The sequence below is a fragment of the Marmota flaviventris genome, chromosome 7 (assembly GCF_047511675.1).
Source record: "Marmota flaviventris isolate mMarFla1 chromosome 7, mMarFla1.hap1, whole genome shotgun sequence".
Taxonomy (NCBI): domain Eukaryota; kingdom Metazoa; phylum Chordata; class Mammalia; order Rodentia; family Sciuridae; genus Marmota; species Marmota flaviventris.
Genome location: NC_092504.1, coordinates 20,942,648 through 20,968,416, shown reverse-complemented (window position 1 = coordinate 20,968,416; position 25,769 = coordinate 20,942,648). Strand labels below are relative to the sequence as shown.

The 25,769-nt window shown below is 34.0% G+C and overlaps 1 protein-coding gene across 5 annotated transcripts in view; it reads right to left on the bottom strand.

Annotated features, from left to right (window-relative positions):
• Positions 1 to 1,023: 1,023 nt before the first annotated feature.
• The window catches only part of Stim2 (stromal interaction molecule 2), a 163,268-nt gene continuing 138,522 nt past the window's right edge, over positions 1,024 to 25,769 (bottom strand). For 2 of the 5 annotated variants that reach the window (XM_071614205.1, XM_071614206.1), the window contains 8 exons: positions 24,465 to 24,642; positions 23,768 to 23,945; positions 19,008 to 19,175; positions 18,707 to 18,730; positions 18,175 to 18,275; positions 17,726 to 17,964; positions 6,793 to 7,066; positions 1,024 to 2,684 (listed from right to left, as the gene is read on the bottom strand). In XM_071614205.1, coding sequence (XP_071470306.1) covers positions 2,207 to 2,684; positions 6,793 to 7,066; positions 17,726 to 17,964; positions 18,175 to 18,275; positions 18,707 to 18,730; positions 19,008 to 19,175; positions 23,768 to 23,945; positions 24,465 to 24,642 — 1,640 coding nt within the window. In that variant the 3' untranslated portion in view covers positions 1,024 to 2,206. Of the gene's footprint in view, positions 2,685 to 2,940; positions 6,164 to 6,792; positions 7,067 to 17,725; positions 17,965 to 18,174; positions 18,276 to 18,706; positions 18,731 to 19,007; positions 19,176 to 23,767; positions 23,946 to 24,464; positions 24,643 to 25,769 lie in introns of those variants that run through there. The other 3 variants (XM_071614207.1, XM_027938940.2, XM_071614208.1) reach the window with 2 other exon arrangements.

Genomic DNA, 25,769 nt, shown 5'->3' with positions numbered 1-25,769 from the left:
ATACAAAAATTATTGTGGCTTTCCAAAGCTCAATTATTTTCTGTTAAGTTTACAAATATAGAGTATTGTATTAATGCAAAATAAATATTACAAACACCACAAAGCAGTAAATACCCCTTGACTGAATCTGTTTATAAACAAGTGTATGAAAAGCAGCACTTAAACAAGGACTCCCTGAGGCCTAAGCAGAAGGGCAGCCTGACCCAGGGCACCGCTCCAGCCTGGAAAGGCAGAGCCCTGGGTGGCAGCTCTTCTCCCAGCTTCACTCCAGGCTCCAGTGGCTTTGATCTCCCCATCATCAGACTACAAAGTTCCCATTCCTTCTGCAAGTTTCAAAGGGAAGAACTCCTTCTGTTTTATAAGGAAAAAAAAAAAGGTATTTCTTCTCTAAATAAACTTTCCAGGACACTTTTAAATTACTTACGTACAATTTTTCCCCTTCTTAAACAACTTTAGATCTGAGTTCCTAAACTCTACCTTTCAGATTACTTAACCTTATTATTAGTAAAAATCATGAATTCATTTCAATCAATTTCTGCCCTTAACAGGACTTGGTCTGTTAAAAATGTAAGTATCAGCCTATGTAAACATCATTTAAGACCTTAATTAACAGTTTTTGACAATAGGACCAAGGAAAACAAACAATCCCAGTTTATAGGAGATTTCCTGAAATTCTTCACATTCTTAGTAATTAAAGCATTTCTTTGGGGCAAATGTCAAAGAAACCTCTTGCTTATCAATCAGCATCTTCACCTAAACAGCACTGGGCTAAACATTATGTATGTTAGCTATAATGCTGAAAAACTACTCTAGCTAATACTTATTGAATTGCTCACCCAAACACCCTCCACATTGCATTAACCCGATCATTTTTGACTAATTTTTTAAGATGTAATAAGCAGAAACCCAAATGTTAATGTTCTCTGTTGCTGTATGAGACATTTCTCACAATAAAGCTAGCCTATAACAATCTATTGATTTAATAAACACCGAACTTTACAAATTAATACAACACAATCTAAATGCACCATAAATTTATATTTGTTAATCTTGATATTAGAACATTTAAACATTTCAAACTACATAAAAATATGACAAACAATATAAAATAGAAAGACATTTGTTGACAACTTACTTCCAAACATCACTATTTCTTAAATTGCAATTAAGCAACAAGACAGCTTACAAAGCTCTCCAGAAAACAGATAATGTTTTTTGAGGAGTGTTATCAACAAAGATCAACACAATCCCACACAATAATGTCTCCAATTTATTATCTTTTCCACAGTACAAATTTTTCACAAGCCATAAATCCTTTGTCGTTATTCAAAGTCTGTAAACAAGTGCCGGAACCCCCACATCCCGACATCAGTTTAAGCTTGTGAATGTTTTAAGTCCTTCAATCAAGTTTCAACTCTTTTACTTGCATAAGGAATCAAGAGCCTTCTCTCTTTAAATTATTTCTATTTTATCATACAGCCTGCAATGCAGTAAATCACAGTGAAAGCCCTGGGGAAAACAAAACAACATGATCTTTACAGCAGGACTTGAAACTTTATAATAATAAATGCATTTAAAGAAGCGTCCCATAATAAAAGCGTGGGTTTTCATTTCCAGAAATCAAGTCAATTAGAAACTCTAGTTTCTACTTAAAAACCCATTTTGATCTAAAAGTGAAAACAGTCCCCTATCCATAGTCATTTTATAAACTCTATACAGTTTCACTTGCAGACATTTTTTTTTCCAGTCTGGAAAAGAGTAGTGCAATTAGTTTTATGTCTTTTAAGTTATTTAGTCCATGATGTAAATAGCTCTGTGGAAAGATAAGAAGATGCTCTGGTAAACAAGAAATTTTTGCAAGCCCATGCTGGCTTACTAGTCCATTAAAGCTTGTAAGTCCATAGTGGCTTTCAACAAAATGTTGTATACATATCACTAACAACAAAGCAGAAATAAATAGGCAGAAATGACTGTAAACTGTCTCATCTCTTAAGATTTTTCAGTAATAACTGGCTTGACGAATTGATTATATAGTCAACTTAAATAAGCAGACAGTAGACAGTTGCCCTTAAGGACGTTCCACTATGGCATCCTGTCTGGAAAGCCCCAATGGAGTTACATTCCTAAAATTAAAACAAAAAGCAGGGAGTGAGGATAGGAGAAGTTTACAGATGCCACTGGACAGAATTCCATCAAGTCAGCCAGGTCACTTGGATTTCTTCTTAAAAAGGCTTTTGATTTTTGATGGCTTTTTGCTTTTCTCTCCATTATGACACAGGTCATGTGGGATGCTGCTTATCCTAGTAACATTTGGGGCTTCCTGAACTGGTTTACTGTCGTTGCCAGCAGAAGAACATGATGTGTGGCGAGGTTTGGGCACTGGGATGCCACTAGAAAGCTGGTTCATGCTACAGGATTTCTCTAAGATGCCATTGTATACTTTGCTTGCAGGACTGAAGATCATACTCTTTGTTTCTGTCAGACCTACACAGTCGGGAGAGCCCCGGGAAAGATCTGCAGTTATGGGTGAATCTCCTCTGGAGGAATCCTCTAGGGAGAGCTCATCTCTTGATATCTTTCGAGGAGACAATGTTTGATATATCTCAAGGCTTGAAGGAGGAGACTGTTTCCTTCCAATGGAAGAGTTTAAGGAGTCACACTCAGAAGCTGTGTCTGGCACTTCCCTGAATGAGATAGCAGTAAAAAGTTTAAATGAGCATATTGTTCAGAGTCCCAGCAGGCATTCTAACAAAAATGACTTTCATTAATTCTCTTTCAAAATTTAATAGAAGAAATGCTACAATTCTATATAGATTTCTAAAAAATTAGAAAATTAAACTTTATATAATAACATAGGTTATTAAAACTCAGGAGTTATGTTTTGTTTTTCACATAAACCTTACAACCTAAGAAACTTTATAACATAAGCTATGCCTTTTACAATTGTCAGAGAAATGAAAATTTTAAGATATCATCATTTTTTTTATTTTTTTAGTTGTCAATGGAACTTTATTTTATTTATTTTTATGTAGTGCTGAGGACCAAACCCAGTGCCTCACACATGCTAGGCAAGTGCTCTATCACTGAGCTTTGGCTCCAGCCCATCATATAATTTTTTAACATAAAAATTTCTGTTTTTTTTTTTCAGTACTTTTCTTTCTGAACCACAGAATTGGTACTTATATATGAAAAAAATGGAATTTTAGTCACTGCTTTAGTCTCTTAATTTTTTAATCTTAACTTGATGAAATAATAGCTCCCTAAGGAGGTAAAGGAATATACTATACAAATATGTAATTTCTATGATCTAAGAGGAGGATGAGGAGTTGACATGTGGCGAAATGGAATGGATGGGGGTGAAAGGCAATTCTATAGTTTTTTTTTTTTTTTTTTAAAGCAGATATTCAATAAATTCTCAAAGATTAATTCCTTTGTGCATGTCTCCCCAACCTTTCTCCACAAGGGAAAAAGAAATAGAAAACTAAAGTTCATAGCCCAGCAGCCATCATTCCTTCAAATTCACTGCTCCTTATTAGCCCCTCTGCTGCCATCCATCTTCCAGAACCATCATGAACTCACCTAAATGATTACAACAGATTCCTAATTGGTCTCTCTGCTTCCATGCTTGTTCTTCCCTCTGTTACTTCTTTATAAGCCATTAAAGTGGTTTTTCAAAACTCAAGTTAGCACACTCTTCACTTGTTCAAGGCTTTCCAATGCTTTCTCTCTCAGAGTAAAATTTTAAAAGTCTTGTCTAAGCCTATGAGTCCCTTTACATCTGCCCCCGGTTCTTTCCAGTCACATGCCCTTCCTCTACCTCACTCCACCCCACCCTCTTTCTTATTCTTCCAATATGCCCATCTTGGGACATCTCCACAGCTTTGTATTTGTTTCTGCCTGGTATCATCTGTCTATCTCCACATGGCTTACTTCTCCAAGTCATATGGGTTACTACTCTCTCCCCAGAGACGACTCCCCTAGGTACCCTATGTGAAGCAGCCTTCTTTTTTCTTTCACATATTTTTACCATCCTAGCATGTACCAGTAACAGATATTTTATATTAACCAGTTTATAGTCAGTATACCCAGAAGAAAGGAAATATAAGGAGGGGTGGTCTTCTTAACTTCTGTAATCTCTGCACTGGAATAGTGGCCAGCTCACAGTGAGTAATGAATATAAATACATTGAACAAATGAACAGATGGATTGATGAATGCATAGAATGAGATCTTGAAAATCAGGAGCCATGTCTTATTTACTTTTGGAATGCATTGAGCCCAATCTGAATACTGTTCACTTCATGAAAAAAAAATGCTTATAAAATGAAAGGTAAAGTCTAGGTAAAAAGTAACTGGTCAAAGAAATAAAGCGAGACAAGGACAGGACAGAAAGGCAAGAGCCTTTATGATTATGATCTACAGCTGAAGTAAGCCAGGATCATCTCACTTGCTTTGGCAACTTAAGTTATTAACCAGTGTGCTGCACATAGCACGGAATAAATTCATATTTATAGAATGAATGAATGAATGAACACTCTCTGTCTTTGGATGGTCTATAATTACTATCACTTTGCATAATATTTACATTCATGTTTACGCTGGCATTTAGTTTTGACAAGTATTTTCTGTTAATACCATTTTAGATATACATTATATTGCTGAATTTATTTGCTCATGTCCAATTACTTTATTCCTACATATATAGAAAGATTATTTTTACTATAAGCTCCCAGAAGGTTCAAAATCCCCTGGGCTAATAAAGACTTAAATAACACTTTCATATAACACGTCTACATATGCTGCATGATTTTCAAGCGCTTCAACAATTTGATAATGAGTAGTACTACAGAAAGCATCAGGCAGTTGAAATATGAAGAAACTACTACTCTCAGAAATAAATCATTAGTAGGAACATTTCCATGAAGCACCTTTATGGAGTGAATGCCCATTAATTGAACTCACTAGTCCCTGAAGCTGTTCAGCTACCAAAGTTAAAAGCTGATTTATTTACAATCTTATAAATTTACTTTCTTTTCTGCTTTATGTGTGAAATTCTAAGCTAGGTTAAAAATATTCCAAAAACTAGTCTCTAAATAATAAGTGAAGAGAATACTGATCTAAGTTAGGACACCTGGATTCCCATACTGGTCCTGCCCTTACAACCATAAAACCTTGGGTAAATATCACCTAGTTTCTCTAGGTCTCAATTTTCTATGTTCAAGGAAGAAAATATGATTGATTTCTAATGTCATTTCTCATCCTAATATTTGAATTCCAAAACAAATAATAATCTAATGTACTGTTGCTTCTCCCACATAGTCAAACTTAAGAGTGTAGGAATAATATAGCTTAAAATTTACATTCTTTCTACAGCATATTTTCTTTGAAAGTTGAACTTAATCATGTGTACTATTTATATTTTTAACAGCTTTAATTTTTTTTTATTTTTATTTTTAGCAGTACTGAGGATCAAACCCAGGGCCTCATGCATACTAGGCAAGAACTTTACCACTGAGCTATGCCCCAGTCCCCATTTATTTTATTTTTCTATTTATTTTTCCCCCAGAGTGAAATATAGTTAAATTCATTTAAATTTAGCACATGTATGAAAAGATAACCTAAGGTAAGGTTTAAAAGAGTACATATGTACGTAATATATAGAACATAAAAGATCAGCAAATATTAACTATATTATTATTTTATAGGGATTCTGGAGATTCAACAGTTTAGAGTCTAAAAATAAAGAGGAAGAAATATTTTTTGGAGCAAATTTTTCTTACATTTATGATCTAGCTGTGAATTTTTGACATTGCTATCTAAAATAAGGACCGAACATTTTTATCAATGCAAGAAATCCTACTGGACAGTACAGCTCTAGAGTTTTCCTACCAATTTTCAGAAGCCACACAAAAGCCATACAGTTCAGTCAGTACAGACATCCTGTTGGAAACTATAGTTACACTGCAAAGATATACAAAAGGCTAAGAGTGAAGTGCTAACCAAGAGAAGTTGCACTGAACTCTCCAATTGCAATGGGGATACAAACTCTGAATTATTCTTTAAGAATAAATTGCAGTGATGGAGTATCTACCTACATCTCCACAGGAGGCAGAATTCTGAGATGGCTTCCAAATTCCCAGTTCCTGATGTACACACACCTTCTCCTAGTTATTCAAATAAACACAAATGTAAATGCTGTGGTAAAGGGATTTTACAGATGAAATTAAGGCCTCAAACAAGTGGCTCTTAATACAGAGAGATTATTATCTAGCTAAGTAAATTTGAGTCTTGAAATCAGAGATGGAGTAAGTTAGAGATTCAAACAAACGAGTTTACAAAAGGGAAATCGCTGTAACTGTCTTTGAAGATGAAAGTCACAGTCAAGGAATGGAGGGCAGCCCTTAGGGCCTGAGAGTAGCCCCACTTCACTAGCCACTGGTCTTGGCCCCTTGCTGAGATCAGCACAGGAAGAGGACTTCAGTCCTATAATCTAAACGAACTGAATTCTACCCAAGTACATGAGCTTTGAAGGGGACCCTGATTTCCAAATGAGAACACAGCCCTGCCAACAGTTGATTTTAGCCTTGTGGCACCCTAAACAGAAAATGCAGTCGCACCAGGCTTGCACTTCTGACTTGCCGGCTGAGTGTGCACAAATGGGTGTTGTTTGAAGCCACAGTGTATGGTAACTTGCTATGCAACAGCACAAACAGAATGCACCACTCCCCACCCCCAACCCCATCCCTATTCTGCCCAGAGGCAGTATGTGCTGCAATCTACCCATTGCCAATACCATTGCTTCTCAGCAGTGAAGTAAATGGCCTCTTCTTCCTCTTCATTCCGATAAAGCGCAGGGCAACTTGACACTGAGAGGATATCTGGATCAGGGGAAGGCAACGAGTGCTGGGTGTGCTGGGGCTGGTGGGAATGCCGAGGGTGTGAGGCGAGGGCAGCATGTGGAGGAAGCTGAGCTCGCTGAGACTGTGGCGAGGAGGGCACGATGCTACGACGTGAGCGACACAAACTACTGCTTCTGGCTAGTGACCCAACAGGTTTAGCCATGGTCCCTGAAGAACAGATAAACAAGAACACTCTTAACATCCAATCTCTCTTCATGGTCCCTACAGATACACAAGAGAATTGATGTCACTGATATTTCACTGTTTAATCTTTCTTTATTGAAGTAAGTAATTATATAATCATACCATTCTCTACCATCTATATTAATAAAGTTAAAAAATAATAAAAGGAACAAAAATGAAAATAGGTCTAAAAATTAAACAGAAGTGAACATAAACATTTGAAGTTTTAATGTAACTCTTATGATTTCAATTCTCATTTGTAGTCTTAGGCCAGATCTGTCACTCCAGGTTCAGTCTTTCTCCTGAACTTACAGACTCATCTCCAACTGCCTACCAGACACTTGGATATCCCACAGATATCCAGCTGAATTCAACATATGCCTCTCCAAACTCACTTCATCTTCTGTGTCCCATGTCCAGTAAATAACACTACCACCTAACCGGTTATCTCTACTGTAAACTATATTTTTGACTATATATTTTTGACCCTTCTTCCTCCATTATAATCCATGTCAAGTTAACTTTCAAGTGTCTAATTCTACCTCTTCAGCATCTCACAGATCTGTCCCCTCCCCTACATTTCCATGCTGATGGACTATACTGGACTATTCTATCCGCCTCCTAACTGATCTTTTCCCTCCAATGTTTCCTCTGCACTGAACCTGTGTGATCACTCTAAAAAGGAAAAGGAAAATGACATTCTACTATGTAACACCTTAAAAAACCAAACTCTTTACTATGGATTAGATTGCTCTAACTAGCTTCTATTTTGAAGTTAGTGTCCCTCTCTTTTGTTATAGGAACAGTGGGATCAGTATACTTGGCTCCTTAGAAGTATCATATTTTCTTGCTTCCAGGACTCCTTTTCCCAACTCTCCCTTGTCCTCCCATCCTAGGTATTTGCTTAAATGGCAGTTCCTTCAGCCCCTTCAATTTTGAGATCAAGGTCTGCCCTATAATTCTCCCTCAAGAAGGAGGAGCCATGGCATAGTTATCCATCGCATAACTCATCTCAGTGCATGGCTCTCATCTGTCCTCCACTACACTATAAATTCCAGGAAGGCAATAATGGTGTTTCGTATGCAACACTGCATCATAACACCTAGCCCAGTACTAAAGAAAAAGGGACACTTAATGAATAAATCAATGGATGAATCAGAAATAATCACAGAAATAGCCTGACGGAAAAATAAGGTAAAATTTAAAAAAACATTTTTAAATTTTTACTACCTTCCTTAATACTATGCAAGGCTTTTTCTAAACACAAATGACATAACATGAAAATATTTATAATTTCACAAACATTAGCATTTATTTCACCTATAATTTATGACTCATAGATTCAAGCATGAAAGATCTTGCAAATCTTTAGTCCAATATTCTCACTTTGCCAAAGAAACCATGTCTTGTGAGTAGTAAAAAAAAAAAAAACTGTGTTCAATGTTATACAGATAACTAAATTCTACAATTCTCGGTAGGTACTGCAGTGATTTCCCAGCAATCACTGGTTATTTGAAATATGCAACAAAAGCAATATTCAGTTAAGACTGACAGAAAAGTCTGAAAGGAATCACGCTCCATTGCTTGGAAAAATGAGTACTATCCACAAAGATGAAAAATACTGCATAAAGAAGTAGTAAGAATGAGTTAAGGCTGGGAGCAATGGTGCATGCCTATATTCCCAGTGGCTATGGAGGCCAAGGCAGGAGGATCACAAGTTCAAAGCCAGCCTCAGCATAAGCGAAGAGCTAAGCAACTCAGTGAGACCCTATCTTTAAATAAAATACAAAATAGGGCTGGGGATGTGGCTCGGTGGTCAAATGCCCAAGTTCAATCCCTGGTTCCCCCACTCCAAAAAAAAAAAAATGAGTTAAATAGTTTATGTAAAGAAAATTCTAAGTAATATACTAATGAGTATAACAAAAATGAGAATTAGTAAATTGGTCACATCTATAAATTGTTTATTACAACTCAATAACTTTTTCTAAAAATTTCTTAAATATATTGCTCTCTTTTGTCTTGAATTATCCTTGTATTAGAGTCACAAACATTTGGAATTAAGTCATATACTTGGGGTCTTTCCTCTTGTTGAAGAGTACTAAACAGGGATGACTACAGTTGTATCATAAAATTTATGAAAAATTAAAAAGTGGTACATTTTGACCTTGTAACAAGCTTTGCTTTACATGTAAATATGGATGTTTTATGGCACCTTCAAGTCATTATTAATTCCTAATGAAGACAGACATCCATTCATACCTAGGAGTTTTAATATTTTTTTAAAGGATTTTTGGAATTACCTAAAGAAACAGTAATTTATATGATGATCATAAATTTACAAACTTCTTTGTGATGTATTTCTTATCACAGAGGAAAAAAAAACTTTGTTTTCAATAAGGAATTCCTTCATCCACAACCTAAAATAATAAGAAATACTTTACTTTTTTTATATTTATTTTTTAGGTGTAGATGGACACAACACAATGCCTTTATTTTTATGTGGTGCTGAAGATTGAACCCAGGTCCCGCCAGTGCTGGGCGAGCGCTCCACCGCTGAGTCACAATCCCAACCCAAGAATATACTTTCTGGTTCTAGCAATATGGCAATCAAAGGTAATCTGACCACAATATCTTGAGCCCCACCCCACACAGACACAGTTTAAATACTTTGAAATATTTCAATACACTACACAAAATTTAGCAATTGTTTAAATGCATAGCTAGCTTGTAAGCAATAAAAGAAAATTCTCAGATGCCAAAACAATGAGACTAATAGGTCTCTGAGTGATGCTACAATTGATGGGAGGTTATCAGTCTTGTTAATCCAAGGGTTTAGGGCTTCTTAACATGGGGACAGAAAATTGAACTGGGGTCCACATAAGGTAAGGAATTAAGAGTTGTAAGGGAGTACCTAGTATGGCTACATTCCTGAGTGAAACGGTATGTTAGGAAAAAAAAATATTATCAATGAATAAGGAATTTTTTTCACTATATCATCTCTAGATATAGGGATTTTAAGAGTTCTGTGAAAAATTTAATAATCTGGATCTGTATGTCCTATTAGTTTGGAGTAAAAGTTAAGACTACCAGAGGATATGTGAAATCCTAACCTAAAAATGTTAATGTAAAAATTGACAGTGATTTGGTGATAGCCTTAAAACTACTTCCAGAAGCAAAGAAAATCATTTTGAGGGGTACTCCAATATCTCACAAAGTGTTTTATGGGGGAAAAAATGCAAGTCTTAACTTAGAAATAGCTCAGTTAAAAAATTATACAACAGGATAGAGAAGGCAGCTTACTATGCAAAAAGCTGTAATAATTAATCAAGAACAATACATAATAGGATTATCAAATAAAAACTAAAAATATAAGAATTTTAAATCATCCCCCAAATAGTAAATTTCGATGAGACAAGAATCAAGCATTAAAAGAGAGATTTGATAAATGACAAACTAAGAGAAATGAAAAACACAATCACTGTACTTAAGAATGAAAGATAGATTAAACAAAGCTGAAGAAAGGTTGGTAATCTAGAAGAGAAATCTAAGGAAACTTCTCTGAATGCAGCATAGCTAGATAAAGACTATAAAAAGACAAGTTAACAGATACCAAAAATAAAGTAAAGATACAACATGTAAGTGTTGTAAGTAACAGGCTAATATTAGACAAATTTCTAAATAGTTAATACTCTAGAAGGAGTGCCTAAAGAAAAAAACTGTTCAAAGATGATGCCTAATAATTTTTTTCAGAGGTGACAAAAGACATGTATCTTCAGATTCAAGAAACATATCAAATACTAGCAAAAAAGAGAAAACTTTAAAAAATATCCACACTTGATCAGCTTGTAGTGAAACCACAAAACAGAAAAGACAATGAAACATTTTTCCAGAAATCAGAGAAAAGTAACAAAGTACTTAAAAAAGAAATTAGAACAGCTTGACTGACTACAAACTTCTCAACCACTATAATGATAATTTCAAGATACTCTGGTAAATATAGTCAAACTGTTATTCTAGAATTCAATATCTAATCAAACTATTACTCTCTCAAGGCATTTTCTGGCAAAGACCAAAGAGTATTTAGCACTCTAGGTCAATTAAAGAAATTTGATAAAGGATGTATTTTCAAGAAGTGGGGGGAGCAAAAAGCAAAATGTAATGACTAACAGGAATAAGCACATACATATATCTGAACAATGACTGAAGCAACAACAAACCATAACTGTGTTGAAGGATATTACACACAAAACAAAATACTACATAATATGAACATATAAGGTGAGAAGAGAAGTTTACACAAAAATGAAAGCATTTAAAGGTCCTTAATTGTTTGGGAGGATAATAGAGAAGCTAAAAAGAGGTATGAGAAACAGAAACCATAAAACAAGATTTCTGAGATATATACAAAAACATCTAATACTAAGTCACAAAGCAAATTTCAGGGCACCATTCTCTAACCACATTGGCAACTAGAAATCAATAAATAAAGGTGTTTTTATCAAAAAAAATTACCAAACAAAACATAAATACATTTAGAAACCAAAACACATACTTTCCAATGATTCACATTTCAAGGAAGGTCACATTAGAAATTAGAAACCTTTTAAATCTAGATGATAATCAAATAATACATATCACAATTTGTGGATGTGGCTCAGGGAGTCTTAGCAGGAACATGATAGCCTTAGAATCATATATTAGGGGAAAAAAGAAGACTAAAAATTCATGAGCTAAAGTATATAAATATTAAGATGAATAAACAGAAACTCCAAGAAAGAAAGAAAAGTTAAGAGTGGAAATAGATGGAGAATATCAAGAAAACCAACAGTTTTTTTCAGGAGTAAAAAAATGAAATCAAATAAATTATGAATTAATAATGTTTCTAGGGACTATAAATAAGTCTAAAAGGAACAAAAAGATTTACAGATACAATTGACATTTTAAAAGCCATAAAATATTGTAAACAACTTTTTGCTAACAAAAATTTAAAGCTTAGATTAAACCAGACAATATTCTAGAAACATATAACAGATTTATATTTTTAATAAGAACTTTCATCAGTAGTTTAAAAATCTGTCTTTTCCTCTATTCCCATCAAAATACACTGACACCAAGTTCAATTCACAGGAAATCTCTTTAAATCCTTCAAAGAACAAATAATCTGTATCTCATACTATTATTATATTAGAACAAAATTTCATAACATTAACTGGGTGATTACTCTAGGGCAGGGTTATTCTAAGTGTTTTACAGGTATTACTTCATTTAAAGAGTACCTCCTACAAGGTTACACCATTAAAATATGGGGAAATAAAGATCCAAACTCAAGCAGTCTTGTTCCAGAGTTCCAATTCTTAACTACAGCATCACTATTTACCTCTGTAAGGTACACGAGAATGGAATAGAAGAATAAGGAGTATTCTCTGAATTACTGTATGATGTTTATATAACCAAAATCAAACAAATACAGTATTGGGAAGAAAAATTGGGGGCTAATACAATGTATGATTAAAGATGCAAAAACTCTCTATAAAATAATATACCAAATCAAATCCAACTTTTTAATAAACATAATATATTGAAAGCTGGAGGTAGCTTAATGATAGCATGCACAAGGCCCTGGATTCAATCCTCAGCACTGCTAAATAAATTTTAAAAAGAAAAAGACAACACTGAAACAACTATACTTTCACTAACATTTATTGGAAATTATTTAAATGGATGAACATTCAACATTATAAAGGAAAAGAGTGATAACCTAAAATTATGCAGAAAAAAGTGTTAAATTTTAACACCCATTGATTTAAAAGACAAAGAATATTTCTTAGCAAAATAGGAATAGAAATCAGTTTCCTTAATTTCAAAAGTAATCTAAGAAAAACAGCCAAAAAAATCATGCAACCTGAAATATTACAAACATCCTTTTTTTTTTTTTTTTTTGGTATCAGGAATTGAACTCCAGAGCACTAAAACACTAAAGCCACATCCCCAGGCCTATTTTGTATTTTATTTAGAGACAGGGTCTCACTGAGTTCCTTAGCACCTTTTTGCTGAGGCTGGCTTTGAACTTGTGATCCTCCTGCCTCAGTCTCCCTAGCAGCTGGGATTACAGGCGTGCGCTACTGTGCTCCACTGCAAACATCCTTTTCAAAATAAGAAATCAGGATCACTATTGCCTGTAGTCACCACTCTTAAACAACGGAAATCTAAGTTTGGACAGAAGGTATGTGGCATAAGGATGGGAAAGGAAAAAGTAACTTCTTATTGTCCACACAAAAAAATCTAGTGAAGGAACTGAATGTTTCTGGATTCAGGATCAATGTATTAAAATCAACAGCATTTCTTTATCAGCAACAAGCAATTTGACATCATTTTTAAAAGAAAAGTAATATGTGTAACTACAAAAAAAAAAAAAAACCTTTTTATAAGATTATTAGAAATTAATCTTTTTAAAAAGAACATGCAAGACCAGCACAGAGAAAATAAATTACTAATTTTATTTAGAGATATGAAAGAACTTAGTAGAGTTTATTAGTATTAATTCTTCTTAATAATCTCCAGTGGAACTTTTCATGGAATTTCATAAGCTGATCTTAAAATGTGTAAGAATAACTGATCAGGAATAGGAATAAATTGTTCTGAATCTGAACAATGCAGGAAGATACTGCCTTATCAATGCTTACTATAAAGCTATAACAACTACAGTAGAGCCACTGGGGCTAGAGCTAGAAACATTCCTGTGTCTACAGAGAGAAGAGGCGTTAAAGAAGTCAACAGAAACAACCATTTAGGCCCACATCAACAGAGATCTAGATTCCAGCCTCACACTGCAAACAAAATAACCTCCAGGTAGATTAAAGGATTGAGGGATTACATGAAAACCTAAAAGTTATGGGAGAGCAAACTACAATCTATTATCTTCTGAAAACAATGTAGAAAGACAAAACTGGACTCACAAGTTTGTCATTAAAAAAGTCAAAACCTAAGAGAAAATATCTACAACCCTCAAATAACCAGAAAATATAAAGAATACTTCCAAATCAGCAAGGAATCTTGAAGGGATTCCATGAAAGTCACAAGTAACTTAGAGAAGAAGCAAGTCAAATGACAAATGCTGAAAGATAAAATGGCACTCAACTTTAGCAGACATTAAGGAAATAACCATTTTTTTTAGAGAGAGAGAGAGAGAGAGAGAGAGGGATTTTTTTTTAATATATATTTTTTAGTTTTTTCGGCGGACACAACATCTTTGTTTGTATGTGGTGCTGAGGATCAAACTAAGGCCACACACATGCCAGGCGAGCGCACTACTGCTTGAGCCACATCCCCAGCCCCAAAGGAAATAACCATTTTAGGAATGGCGAGGTATCATTTCACACTCATTCAATTTGCAAGGCAAGTAAATCAAATCATTTCAAGTAAGGGTGAAGGCAGAGGTACACAGCACTCATAAACAGTGGGTATGTGAGCAAGTCAGCAATGACTAATAAGAGATAATCAGTGATCCGTTTGTAGGTGCCCATTTAGAGAAACTCGAGAGTTCTGTGCAAGGAGATACAAATAAGAATGCTTGTTGTAGTACTGTTTGAAAAGGCAAAAAAGCACAAAGATCCTCTCAGTTTGACATTAGTTAAATAGTTACAGTGAACTGAATACATTGATACATATAAACATGGGAATTATTTGAAATGTACTTTGGAGAAAAAAATTACAAAAACAATATGTGCAATATGATAACATTTATGTAAATCCTTAAAACATACAACAATGGTGTATACTGCTATGGACATACATGTAAGTAATACAAGTAAGTACAGCAAGCTTTAAAATAATACATAGTTTAGAAGAGTGAGATGATGTGGTTTAGCAATATCTGTAGTGGTTCATTTAGAGAGAAAGATGAATTAGTAAAATGTTAAAATCTGTTTCTCTTTGTTGCAGATGGGCATATTATTTTCACTAGTTTTAAGTAAGTGTGAAGGGCTTCATAAGAAATTTTAAATAATTTGCTACTACATTTCCACTATGAAAGCATTTAGCAGATACTAGGAAATAGGAAAAGAACTATCCTCCATTCTCCTACTCACACAGAGCTAACTGTTGATATCTTTTCACATATAATTAAACAGACAATATTAATGTGCTAGAATTTTTTACTTTGCTCTTAAGAGAATGTTATTATTTCAAACATAAAATTTATACATCCCTGTGGTTAAAAAATAAATTAAATTGCTGAGGAGGTGTATATAAATGAAGCAGCTTCATTCTACCACGAACTCTATTCCTATGGTTAACAGCTTCCCATTTATCAGGTCCAAAAATTATGCTTTTATAACTAAGCAGAATGCAGTACCACTGAAGTGCCCCTGGGTGGAAGCAGAGTTCTCAAACTGTAAGATGTAACTTCAGTTAATTCTTAGATATAATGAATTTGATTGCAGCATTTCTAAAATATCATAATACAAGTCAAACCAACTCTTGTACATTTTCATATTCAAAAAATTTCAAATTTCTGTTTACCAGAATCATTTAAAAACTTAGACCAATTATTCACATTTAGTGTTTTTTCTTTTAATGGGCGGATGTCTATTTTGCCCCTCACTCACACACAATAAAGAGTATGTGTGTGTGTGTGTGTGTTTTTAAGGAGAGAGAGAGAGAATATCTTTTTTTTTTTTTTTTGGTAGATGGACACAACACAACGCCTTTATTTTTGTGCTAGGCAAGAGCTCTACTGCTGACCCACGATCTCAGCCCAAGAGTGTTTTTTAGAAAAGGAAAAAAGAAAATAACTCATTAATTTAGGGAATGTACCTCCAAGCACAATTCTGATACTGAGTAATTACATATTTTCAGGAAAATTTGCAACTTTAAACAGTTAACAGTACACAAATAAATGTACTTATGAGTTGTTGCTCTATTTGATAAGCTTAAGGGCATATAATTCAAATAAACAAACATAATTCAAACTGTAGAGCTATCTTGGATCTAGATATATCTTTGTAACCACCACTAACTTGCAGTATGGAGCAAATGAAATGAATGAGCTCACACATTTCTATTGTTCACTGAGCTTACCATCTGCCCACTCCTCCTACTTGCTTTAAGTGTTAACTGCCTCAGTGTTCTAGCTTTATAGGTGAGCCATAAAACCAGAGCAATGACAAAGCACATAGTTATTGAGAATTAATGTGCAAATTTTATAAAATTAGAACCGCTTCTAAATCCCAACTTCAGGAAAGTTATCACAGTCAGATAGAAAAATTCAAACTAAAAAATACTCATATCATAATTTGATTGGTTTCAAAAACTAAAATTTTCCATATAAAAGTCTTCAACCAATCAACAGATTCTGTCCTCTATTCTTCAGAACCTTGCTCTGTCTACACTGTTTCTAAAAAGTCACAAATATTGGAAAAATGAATCAGGCAGGCAAAAAAACAAGAAAATGGGGATTTTGAAGTGAAGACACAACTATACATTCAGAACATAATGTAAAAAAGTCAAAGTGAAATTAAATTTCACCTTTCCTACTGAAATGTATTCTTACAATGAAGCCATTTCAAAGCATAGCCATCTAAGCAATATAATGAAAACTTCACATGCAAAAAAAAAAAGCTATCTTTGGAAGGAGCTCTACAGAACTTTAAAAGCAAAATATAATGCTAAAAACCACAAATATTGAAAATGGTAACTTCACTGAAAACAAATCAAAGACTGACTCAAAATCTATAGTTGGTTAGTTACAGAGCCAGGATTGAAGCTCAGGTTTCCAAGATCTTCCCCAAATTTATATTTCTTTCTTTCTTTATTTATTTTTAGTTGTAGTTGGACACAATATCTTTATTTTTATTTATTTGTTTTTATGTGGTGCTGAGGATCAAACCCAGTGGCTCATGCATGGGAGGCAAGCACTCTACCACTGAGCTACAACCCCAGCCCCAAAATTTATATTTCTATTTTAGATTAAGATGTCATTTGAAAAAAAAAGTTTCCCCTCAAAATTAAGCACTTCATTCAGACATCGATTTAGCATTTATACTATACTGTCCTTATGTCAATTATGTTTTTAGTATGACCCCCTCATTTCAATTTAATTATAAGCAATATTTTAAAAACAAAGTCCTAGCTGGGAACACTGTTCTACCTGTAATTCCAACATCTCAGGAAGCTGAGGCACGAGGATCGAAAATTCCAGGCCAACCTCAAACACTCAGCAAGACCCTATCTCAAAATAAAAACTAAAAAGAGCTGGGGATGTAGCTCAGTAGTAAAGCACCCCTGGCTTCAAATCCCCAGTACCACAAATAAAAGCAAAGTCCCAGTCAACATTTAATATAATGAGTTATATAAAACTGTTGTTCAAATAAATATGTTGATCCATTATGCAAATCAATCAAGCATCCATATTTTTAATAGTACATGTATATAAAATGTAATATACATACAGAAAGAATATATGTGTACGTCATATAGTATTCTCAAACAGTAAACACTTAAATTAGTAACAACAAAAAAAAAGAAAATGAAGGATGAACTGAATTTTTGTCAGAAGTTTCAAATTATATGATTCCTAAAAGGACACGGTAGACAAAGTTACTTTAAAAAAATGTACCAACTCTTTTTGTTGAACTAATTACTTACCAGGAAATTGCGACACAATTGGAGGTGTATCCTCATCTAAGTCATCAACTCCTCCAGCAATTGGATAGGGTGGAATGGAGACTCTGGGCATTACTACCCAGCTGTGATCAGAATATAGGGAGGATGTCAGACTGGGGAGTCCAGAGTTATGGGCTATCTGAAAGCCACAGATCTTCTCAATCTGTTGCCAGCGAAAGAGTCGTTCTCGTAAACAAGTTGTCAACTCAGAAAGAGCTTTCCTGAAACATCAATATAAGAATTACTTGCTGCAAAGAATTTTTAATAGGACACTGTAAAGGCAGTAACACAAACAGACCATAGCAATTTCAAGAAGAAATTAACTAATCTCAGTGTAAATTTTGTAATTGTGTATGGCTCAATGATAAATTTAAATGTATGCATTTCAAAATAATAGCAAATAAGCAGATAGGTTTAAAAAAAATTCTTACTTTGCTTCCAGAATTTTGTGATCTACCTCATCTAGAGAGGAGCTATGTGCAACATGCAGAGTCCCAAAGACAGTGCTTCTCTTCTTTTTTATTTTTTCTGCCTAGAAATCCAAGAGGAGAAAAATAAGACTATGTTTGGGGGAAAAAAGAATACACATATACTAATAAATTTTATGTTGGTTTAGAATATATTAATAATTATAACACTAGTGGAGAATATTAGCCAAGATACAGTTGTTTTCAAAAAAAAAAAAAAAGAAAGAAAGAAAAGAAAACAAGAAAAAGCATGCTTTCCTAAGCCAATCAATATAATTCAAAACTGTGTGTTCTGGAGAATTTTTTTCTTATTTCTATGGCTGAGAAAGACCTGAATTTTTTATTAAAACTAACAGAAAACATTAACTATATCCTATTGCAATGGAGGTGTTAGTAAGTAAACTGAGCATTTTTTTTTGCTAGAATTCACATTAAGACTGATTCTTATCCACACAATTTATTAAGTGGCAAACATTCATTTCTAGTATCTACTAACCTGAATCAGATATGAAGCAGCAACCTAGAGGAGAAAAGCTCTGTATAAAACATTTATGATTATGATAATAGTGATAATTTTTTAAGGATACTAAGGTCATTGTGAAAGCTATACACTTCTCTAAATACAGCAATCTTACTTTATAGCCTATAACTGGAAGAGTCAATTTACAAAATAAATTCTAATTCAAGAAAAGAATCTCCAACAATAAAACTTTCATTCAGATCTTTATATTCAGTTGACTAAACCTTCTGGAATTCAGCCTAAGAAACATGTTTTGTTAATAATGAAATAAAGGTACCTCATCCTTAGCAATAGCTAACTGCATTTCAGCGTTTTGTCTTTTAATATTGTAGTACTGTACTTCTACTTCATGTGTTAATTGAAGCCATTTTTGAAGTGCATCTGGAACAGACCAGCTGCTTCTCAGTTCAAATTCCTTTTCAGCCTTTTTCAGAGCCATGCGAACCTGGAAGAATGAAGGAGGGAGGCATGGAGAAAGGAGGATTAGAATATTTTTAGTACAAAAACTAAACGAGAAAGCAACTTGGCTCTTTACAAACATCTTTTTAACTCAACAAGTAGAAATACAATATATTTCTCATATTAAAACTAAAGCTGAAGTTTTAAGTGTATCTTACATTCACTAAGCAAATTTGTAAAGCCAGACAGGGCTTAACTTATGCTGCAATATTTAGTTTTTATATATTATAGTAGTCAGTCAGGATCACTGAAAGAAAAAACCCAGGGCATAAGCAAATTAAAACTGATCACACTTTTCCTATAATACAATTTTTATTTATAAAGTAGGAATATGACAAAATCTCCAAAATCAGAAGGGTACCTATTACTGCTTCTAATTTTTTTTAAAGTTATACTTTTTTCTTTAGTTTTTCACAACATCTTCTTTATGGCCACTTATTTCTTACTGCTACAGGTGTATTTCCTACTACTGTCCATTTTACTACTTCTACTCCACCCACTGCGGCTAATATACTTGAAAGTAGGTATTGATCATGTGTAAATTCTGAGAAAAAACAATCTGAATAAGATTGATTTTCCTTAAGAAACTGTGAGTATCCTTCAGGGAAGTATATTGTGATAGTTCTCCGACTTTCCCTTTAAGGGAACCAGGCAATAATAAACAGAAGAAAACACAATGCTTAGTGTGCGAGGTAGTAATACTGGTTAAGGGAAAATAGATGAAGGAAAGCTTCTCTGAGAAAATGACATGGAAGAAAGAGATAATCTATTCTTGCAATGATTTATTTTAAAACTAGGGAGAGCGCAAACTAATGATGTGTGAAGACATGATAGCATTTATAGAACTATATACGCAGAACTTAAGACCTTCAGATGAAGCAACAAGTGAACCAGGAAGGCAAGGCCCTCCTTCTGGTGCCTCACAACTACAGATCATCTACCCCGAAGCTAACCAAGGTAACCGTGATTCCACTCCCAAAGTGCAGAGGAATAAATGTTTGATCTGAACAAACCCAGTTTATTTAAATAAACTTCATTGTGTGCCAGAATAAACTAAGAGGAGGACTATACACAAAGTCCTGATAAAGAAAAAGAACAGCTGTCAGACACTGATGAAAAAAGAATTATGTAAAAAATATTTTTTAAATTTTTTTGAAAACTTCACAGTGACACTAAATAGATTATTTAAAAAAAAGATATTAAAAGTGAGGATAAGACAGACTTATTCACAGAAAGCAAATTCTAGTTAGCATTTGCCTGGCATGATTCACTGTGCAATGTGCCTGAGACAATATGTTTAATAAGATGGTTGAGTAAGCTGTGTGGTTGGTGTCCCTGCTAATCTCTCAGGAAGAGAAAATTTGAGCTCAAGTCCTGTGACATGCTGTTCTCTGCACTATCACCAAAGTGTACATAAGCAAGCCCTTTTTCTCACAAGATTTTAAAGCTAAAATTTCCATACAATTTTCATTTCTAAGGAAATATATGGAGTATCTTGACACATTCCTCTGAAGTTATTCTTTATACCCGTGTTTTATTTAACGTTATTTCCATAAATTTCCCCTTTAAAAATAAACAAAATAAAAATAAAAAAAGAAACTCATTTAACAGAGAACCTATGTATTTTTAGGATGAACTGAGGATGAAAAATGTTTTACACTGATGATTAAATAATGTCTCAAACTTGTAGAAATTATGAACTGACAATAATTGCAACTATTCAACTGTTTTCTCTGCAATTATTCATAAATTTATCAAATGACCTAAATCCTAACCCTTAGTTTGACTTATTTTGTTAGTTATGGGAATGGACAAAGTGAAACTGAGTGATTAGTAGCTTTTGCACATGAGGAATTACTGTTTAAAAACAGGATAATTATTCACATGATTTTTGTATGTTAGAAATAAAACAGTCACAAGTAACAATATGCCACAAAAAGAAACAGCCTCAATATCTGAGAACCTGGCTTCTTGGCCCAATTTTATTATTTATTACCTCTGAAATCTTGGGCAAATTCCTTCCCTCTTAAGACTGAATGTGAGTGTGATTATTTATCCTGGCTATAAGCTTCTTAAGATTCATATATATATGTATGATTTATATATAAGTGATTTATATGTAACTGAAAAGTGATTTATATATATGATTTATAAATATATATGATCTATAAATATATATTTATAAGATCACATATATTTAAACAAGATTTATAAATATATGCATAAGATTTATTTATGTATGTATAAAAATATATTTTTATATATATAAAATAAAGGTCCACTGACAACTAATATATATATTTTTTAAGAACAAATTTTTTTTTAAGAACAAAATAACTAATATGAAAACTGTTTAAATCAAATAAAATAGTGTTGGGGTTGTGGCTCAGCAGTAGAGCGCTTGTCTAGCACATTCGAGACCCTGGGTTCAATCTCAGTATCACATAAAAATAAACAAAATAAAAATATTGTGTACAACTACTTAAAAAAGAATTTTTTTAAAAAATCAAATAAAATATGATACAGTACTGATATGATAAATTATGGTATAATGGTGTATTAAGAATTGTAATGCAAAAATAAATAAATGGTACAGTACTATTAGTCAACCAAAAGTCTTTATTTTAGGGGAAAATAACGCTATATAAAATATATACCAGATTTTTCTGCCTTCTACTTTTGAGAAGTCAATTAACCCCCACCCCCCAAAATACAGTAATGCTTCTAATTATATGGAATTGTACATAATGTGACATTATATGTAAATTAATTTCCCAGTTAAAAACTAATTTCTATCAATGAAGCTTTTGAGAGCAGTGTGGGAAAACACAAAGTATAGCTGTGTAACCTAAGCCAAGTTATTTACCTCCCTACATACTTCATCTACACATATTTATGTATTTTAAGGATTAAAACTTATGAGCAAACCATTGGCAATGTGTGTAGCATACACTCTGGCAAACAATAAGCACTCAGAGAATTTGTTTTTTATATGTATAATCATGTTGGACAGAATTTCTCCTAAAATACCCACTTCCCCCTTTAAACTATCACTGATTTTTTTGGACCTAATTAGGATTATTACATTCACAGTTGTAACCATGAGGTCAACTAAGGTCTGATGCCAAAACCTCAGATTAGAATGCTCATAATGTTTGGCCCCCTTTTTTTATATTGTGTCTTCTCTCCCACCATGAGGCAGTCACCTGTGAAATACTACTACAAGTTCTTTCTGATTTGTTCTTTCTTATCTGCAAAGGTCAGAAAAAAGTCAACAAACTTTTTAGTCCTGGGAACAAATCAAGAGCTAGACATCTCAGTGGGAATAGGCAAGGAGTTCTTACAAGAGTATAAAGTCATAATATCTAATTATTGGACACAACATAATTTTGGCTAGGCCTTTTTTTGTTAACTCCCTGATTCTTTACTGAAGTCTATACAAATTAGATTTGCCAGGTAAATCAGGCATGGCTACAAAATATGTCTAAGAGGCAATTGAAAAGAACAAACTCCCTACAGGGAAGAGATACAAAAGAATAGATGTCTGGGATGTGAGGGGAAGTATAGTTAACAGTAAGAAAAGACTGAGCCTGAGACCAGTCAGACAAATTCTCCTGAAACAACAATCTGGAAGGAAATTGTAATGCATAGCACATATTTTCCCATAAACTAAAATTAAAACTCACTTATCACATAATTCTCATTTCTCCTTTAATGATCAAGGGAAGGCTAGAGTGCATATAACCAAGTGGGAGGCAGAAGATTGAGGTTCCTGTACCTGTTTTACAACTGACCCATTTTAAATCTGGAAAAAGTCTCCCAATCCTCATTCTGTTCACGGTTTTTTTCAGTAGAGAAAGGCTCAATGTACAAGGAGATGAGTTAACAGAACCAGAGTGACATGCTTCAAAGATGAAGGGCCACAAGCCTCCTGCTGCAGGCAGGCTCTAGAAATGGAAAACAGACCCTTGCTGGTGACATGCAGTAGGATCCCAACACTGTGGACCCATTTTAAACTCTGACCTCCAGAACTAATGAATCTATGTTTGTTTATGCTGGTGAGTTTATAGTAATTTTTTACAGCAGGAACAGGAAACCAACACATACGCACATAATTAAATTCCCCCAGAATCCAACCTTGTCCAAAGGACCCTGTGAAATGCTTGAACGACTGCATTCTAATCTGAGTAACTCAATGGGGAAACTAACATCAGGAAGGATGTCTTACAGGTGACTTTGAAACTTTTAGCAGATATGTTTTAAAACCATTTAACACAACTCAAAGGGATGCCTAATAGAGAAGTTCAAAATTGGATAGATTTTACCAAGTGACAACCCAGACATATTACAGATGTTAACAAACACCTTAAACACACTCAAGACAATTAACACAACATGAAATAAGATTTTATGAAAGAATGAACATGATGGTAACTTTATCTTTCAGCGGCTACTCTGTTACTTTACTATTTGGACATGGATCAATAGTAACAATATGAATAAATGATTCTTTCATTAACTGAGGAACAGTATACAATGGGAGTAAAGGTAGAGGACTATACAAAAAAATATAAGTACCTGTTCCAATTCCTGCTCTGCATATTGGCGTCTGCTCAATTCACATTCAGCTCCCTCCCTTAGCTCTCTCAGTCGACAAGCTTCCTCCTTTGCATAATTGATTTCATCCATCATTTTGCGCTCTAGATTTTGCTTTTCTACAGCAACATTTCTGTTCTCTTCCTGTGCTTTTTCAAGCCTTAGAGAATAATAAAAATAAAAATTCCTCACAAACATTTCAAAAATTTCACTTTTATGAAAGAAAAAAATACTGTGTCATGCAATTTGATACATATTTTAATAAATTCACAGCATTTTCTATTAATCTTTAATTTGGATAAGAAACCTACTGGGCAACCTACTATTCAGCTATTTTAGTTATCTTGAGCTCAAAGGCAGGGACAGCAGGGAAATACTCTTCTGCAAAGAGACTTTTAAAAAATTTGTAATTATATATGTCAAGTTAAAAATAAAATTTAACTATATAGTTCCATTTATCTTTGATTTACTACCACTGATCTTCAACCTATTTATTCCCAAGTATCATTTATAATAAATTTTATAATTATGACAATATTTTCTAATACTAAGAAATAAAATAGGCATATAATCCTGATGCATGTACTAACCTGAACATGTTTACATTCATGCTCATACATTTTTACAAACTGTACTTCTCTGCATAGATAACAAGAGTTGTGACTTTTTTTTAACTCACCTCTCCTGTAAATCCATTAAACTCTGCTCTGCAGTCTGGAGACTCTCTAAGTCTTTCATCATTTTTGCAACATGCTCTTTGGAGGTCTTATTCTGTGTATAAGCAAACCAGCATCCACCAACACCAATAACTATAGAAACTATGAGGATGAAGTCCTTCATCCAGTTATGAGGTGGTCCTATGAAGAGAACCACAGATCATTAAGATTAATCTTTGAGTATAACAGAACCTCAATACACAGAGGTACTTTAAAAAAAAAAAAGTACTATGTAACTAAAACCAAAAAACAAAATTAAAGATCTCCTTCCCATATGCAAATTCTAGCACTTTATAAATTCTTTCTTTGAATAATCTAAGTGCTTATTAACAGTATCTGATATACTAGACCTACAGAAGAGCAGAGACAAATGCACAGGGACACATCATGTCCCTGCTGGTGGTAGAGGAAGCAGTCATCAAAGTTATGGGGACCAACAGTATCTCCAATCATGTGCTGTGAGAATGGGACCCTGTGGGATGAAGGGATTCATAAGAAGTGTCACCATTATCATTCCAACACCTTTTCTTCAGTCAAGTTATGCAGCTATCACAAACTGGAAACCCAATCATTGATTCACCAAAAAGCATTTTCCACAAGCATATAGCCATGTAACTGTTCATCAATGGCCCCCAATAGTGGGTGATGTTGCTCCCAAGAAGATGTCTGACAATTTCTGGTTGTCAAAACTGGGTTGGGGGATTGTGATTGCCATCTTTGCCATCTAGTGTAGGAGACAGGGGTGTTGCTGAACACCCTACAATGCACAAGAGAACTTCCTCCCCATATACCCTCTGCCAGTAATAAAGAATTATCCAACCCAAAATATGAATAGTACTAAGGCTGAGAAATCCTATGCCAAAGGGTCATGTCAAGTATTGCATTTTAGGCAGTTATTTGTCCAAGATACAGGGTTTACTGGAGAGAAGAATCAGGTTCTCCAACCCTGACCTGCCAGGCATGACATAACCCTAGCACTATGTCTAAAATAAAGAGGAAGTTGCCAGAGCCACTGTCTTCAGTGACACAGAATACAAAAGCCACTAGTCAAGTAATTTTTAAATTCATTCCTGACTGCTTAATACACACTGATTTTCAAGGACCCTCTGCAAGGGAGATACACAATGACAGTTAACACAATATAATGTATTATTTTAATGTTCCAAAGATATATAGTTTATAGTAGAAACCTGCCTAAATGTACAGGCCTCCAGCAGGACGACATTTGGCATGTTTGGTTAAATGAAGAGCTCCACAGAAATTCCAAG